At 43.8% G+C, this 4,423-nt stretch overlaps 1 protein-coding gene across 1 annotated transcript in view; it reads left to right on the top strand.

Moving 5' to 3' along the window:
- Window positions 1-2,764, top strand: part of LOC119965140 (vesicle transport protein SEC20-like) — a 20,067-nt gene extending 17,303 nt beyond the window's left edge. Inside the window, exon 6 of the mRNA XM_038795478.1 lies at window positions 1,853-2,764. Coding sequence (XP_038651406.1) covers window positions 1,853-2,049 — 197 coding nt within the window. The 3' untranslated portion in view covers window positions 2,050-2,764. The remainder of the gene's footprint in view (window positions 1-1,852) is intronic.
- Window positions 2,765-4,423: the final 1,659 nt, after the last annotated feature.

Genomic DNA, 4,423 nt, shown 5'->3' with positions numbered 1-4,423 from the left:
ACAACCCCCCCCAATGTCCAATGGCAACCAATCTTGAAAGTGCATGATAAACAATCCCGATGAATTGTTGAATCTTCCCCCTTAATCCCCCTCAGCTCAAACCGCCTTCTCGAGAGTCAAAAATTCCAGCAGACCCCCCCCCCAAGCCTAGGTTCAGGGCGGAGGGGAGGGTCAAAGCAGATTTGGCAAGGTGGGATAGTCTCCTTCCGTCACTGGTAGGTCGGATGTGGCTACTTTTGCAGGCAGAGGAGTTGGGCCTCCCGAATTTATTGTTGTAATACTGTTGGGTGGTGAATGCCGAAAAGGTGAGGAATTGGGTTGGAGCGGCGGGGGAGGAAGAAAGTGTCCCAGTGGGTCAGAATGGAGGAGAGTCTGCGCAGGGGGTCGGAGTTGAAATTGTTGACGACAGCTACGCTACAGACGGCCCTGGGTAAATACTCTGGGAGTCCGGTGATGGTGGCAATGCTGAAGATTTGGAGGCAGTACTTTTAAGCTGGGGACGGGATCAGGGGAGATGCCAATTAGGGGGCACCATGGGTTTGAGCCAAGTTGGACGGGAGGTTTCGGAGATGGGGATCAGGGTATTAAAAGACCCATTCCTGGGAGGTTGTTTTGCGAGGCTGGAAGAGTTGGGGGAAAATATGGACTGGGGCAACTGCCACTCTGGGACTTTGCTAGGAAGGGGGTTCAATGCTTCCCGATAGGGCCGGCCCCCTCATTGTTGGAAGAAGTACTGACGGCAGGGGGAACAGAGAAGGCGGTGGTGTCAGCGATTTACGGGAGGATTCTGGGGGAGGACAGGGTATCCATGGAAGGGATTAAAGCCAAATGGGAGGATGATTTGGGGAGGCTGTGGAAGACGGTCTGTGGTGTGAGGTGCTCCAGGGGGTGAACGCCTCAACCTCGTGCGTGAGGCTGGGTCTGATGCAGCTGAAGGTTTTGTAGGGCAGACCTAATGAGGGAGGATGTATGTGGCGCTGTGGGAGGAGCACGCAAACCATGTACATATGTTTTGATCCTGCCCGAAGCTGGGGAAGTATTGGAAGGAGGTTTCCACGGTCATCTTGGGGGTAGTACATGTGTGTTTGGAACCAGAGCCCCTAGAAGCCATTTTTGAGGTGTCGGGCCACCCAGGGCTGCAGGCGGGTGCGGATGTTTTAGCCTTCGCCTCGCTGATTGCCCGTAAGCAGGTCCTGTTGGAGTGGAGGTCAGCTTCTCCGCCCTGTATGATCCATGATTCCCTGCAATCCCTTGTGATATATAATCTGTAGCCTGGTGCTAATAATAGTGGGTTTATATTTGACTGTCTTCGGTCAATCAAGGATAGCGAATGTCATTGAGACATCCATGTGTTGAGGTTAGTACAGAATAAGCACCTTTTGTTTTTGGCATTCTGAAGGCATGAGCAAAAGTTTACAATTTAAATATAGTGTTTGATTCAAAACTTTTGCTATCTGTTTTATGCACAATATATTTAACTGGTAGTTTGTAACCTGACTTCTTGTTTGGTATACATCAGTGAACTTGCTAATTGCAGTTGGTGCATTTTGACATCAGTTGTATTGAATGTTGAGGTGATACAAATGTTCTGAGGATGTGATCGGACACTTCTTTTTTTAGTCATTGTTTTAGTGATTATTTTCTTTTCTTGAGTGAATAGTGAATGTGCTTTGGTTAGTTCTCAAATGTAATGGGAGATGTCCCTTCCACTTTATTGGTTACGATTTGCCTCCTGACTTGTTTTGGTATTTACAACTTGTCTCGGTTTTTGATGCTATTTTAAAAATAATCTTGTTGTTTGTCTTGCATTATATTGTACTAATGTAAATCTTTATTTTTCCTTTTACTTCAGCAACATCCTCGAGGACTATTCAGGAGACAAATGAAGAATTTAAAAACATGACTGGCACCATTCAGCTGGGGCGCAAACTGATCACAAAGTACAATCGCAGAGAGTTGACTGACAAGCTACTTATTTTTCTTGCATTGGCTCTGTTTTTGGCAACTGTCGTGTATATTTTAAAGAAACGCCTGTTTCCTTTTTTATAGAGCTGGAATAAGAGGCATACATCGGTAGGAATTGAAATTGAGAATACTTTCAAATTAACCAGGTCATAACGAAACCAATACAAGTGCTTTATTTGCATGTGAATTGGAAAGAAACACATGAAGAGAACCTTGTAAATAATATCTTATTCTATGTTATAATTGGAATTTAATTGAGAAGTTAAATGACCACTAGGGCCAAGTATAACACTTTCTATCTTAATATTTTTGGTGCTTTTTTTTACCTTTTGCAGTGTGATATTATCAAGTGGCGGGAACATCTGCCAAAGAGTTACTTTAGAAAAGCTAAAAGCTAGAATTTGAGATGCAATTTTTTTGTTAACGATTTCTACAATTATGTACTGTCCAGCCAGCTGAATTTGATTGGATTCTTAAAAGATGCATTATCCATGCAAACAAGTACCTTCCAATTTGCCAAAATGGGACCAATTATTTACCTTCATTGTGGAAGTGAAATGAATTTATTTTTGCAATCTCTGTTCATATTTATGTAAGTATCTCTGCATGTTATTACAATTGTTAGAAAGTTTGCATGTTTAAAAATATGAAATAGATCCATTAGAAAATATTTTAAATACTAATATATGGGCAACTTGATTAATCTTATTTAACTTGTACAGATAATGTTTCTTGCCTGGGGAATAGACTACAAATCTCTATTGAAAATTATCAAAATAAAGCATGAGAAAAAGTGTAATCCGTTGTCTAATCTCTTGATAAAGCTCTTTTTTATAATAATCGTTATTGTCACAAGTAGGCTTACATTAAAACTGCAATAAGGTTAATGTGAAAAGCCTCTAGTTGCCACATTCCTGCTCCTGTTCGGGTACACGGGGAGAATTCGGAATGTCCAATTCACCTAACAAGCATGTCCTTCGGGTCTTGTGGGAGGAACCCACGCAGACACTGGGAGAACGTGCAGACTCCACACAGACAGTGACCCAAGCCGAGAATTTATTAACTATTTGGTTGGACTTGATCAGGAAATCACTTCTATATGTTTTATGCCCTTTTATTTCAATTGTTTTTCCTTATTTAAACTCGGATCTCTAAAAGCATCAATAAAACTTGTCCGTTTGCCTTTAAGATCATAAACATGAGCACTGATTCAGGATGTGGTACAGCCCAGATTCTCCCCCTAATTTTGAAAGAACAATACACCTTGATTAACATAAATTATGTTGCAGTGCTTTACATGGGATCAGTCTGGTTCAGGATTCTAATTTTTAATCCTTATCTGAATTTCTCCTTGTTAATCCAAGATTTGTGAATGCTACCTATTTTCTGCTATTAGTAATTGTGATACATAGAATTATAGAATGACACAACACTGATGGAGGCCATTTGGTACATATATGTCATCTCCTTGGTAAAAGCTAACAAACTCTGCCTGGCCCTTTCCTTTAGATCTAAAAATGTTTCCCCTTTAAGTATTTACCCAGTCCCCTTTTGAAAATTGTTTTTGAATCTGAATCCACCACCATTTCAAGCAATATATTCCTGATTATAACAACAGGACTTAACTTCAACATGCAGATTTCATCAAGATATATAACTATGGCACTCTTCTATTCATACCCAAAACCAGACCAAAATAATAAATAAAATCAGTTGTGGAAGTACGATGTAATCTGTGTGATACTGAGTTTTAAAGATTTGGTGCAAATTGCACTCAGGATTAGGCTGCTCTTGAATATTTTTATTACTCATGTTTCCACAAACTTATTTGCATATCATCAAACATAACGGGCGCGATTCTGCGATTGCTGATGCCAAAATCGCATTCGGCGATTGGGTGGAGAATCTCTTCTGACGTCGAAATTGGGGACGGCGCCTGTTTTCGTATGCCCCGCCCCCTCCAAAACTGCGTCATCGGTAAGTACGCCACACGCCATTGGGACGGCCTCAGGACATCCCCTGAAGGCCTTCCCCCCATGTTCCACCCCCGATGGGCCAACTTCCCGGCGGCGTGGATCACTTGAGATCTGAAGTTTTGTCAACCTTGCATGGTGGTTGCGGACTTATGTCCATGTCCAGTGCCGCCACAGTCTGGGGGGGGGGGGGGGGGGGGGGGGGTGGCGTTCTGCTGGATGGGGGGGGGCTTTGAGGGGTCTGGTGGGGGTGGCGAGGGGGGTTACGGGGGGGGGGGGGGGGCACTATCTGGCAGGCTGGGTCTGCGTGTGGCCAAAGCCATGTTGTATGGTGTGAACGCTGCAGGTCATCACCATGCGCATGCGCGGCCATAGACCCAGCAATTCTCCAGCTGTATCTGGAGGGGGATTTATGTGGCGCGGCTGCTAGCCCCCCACGGGGCGGAGTATTGGTGCGGGGGGTGGCGCCGACATTTTGGTCGTAA

This window comes from Scyliorhinus canicula, chromosome 4 (genome assembly GCF_902713615.1).
Source record: "Scyliorhinus canicula chromosome 4, sScyCan1.1, whole genome shotgun sequence".
In the NCBI taxonomy this organism is placed as follows: Eukaryota; Metazoa; Chordata; class Chondrichthyes; order Carcharhiniformes; family Scyliorhinidae; genus Scyliorhinus; species Scyliorhinus canicula.
The sequence above is the reverse complement of the archived record's forward strand: the minus strand, read 5'-3'. Positions and strand labels throughout refer to the sequence as shown.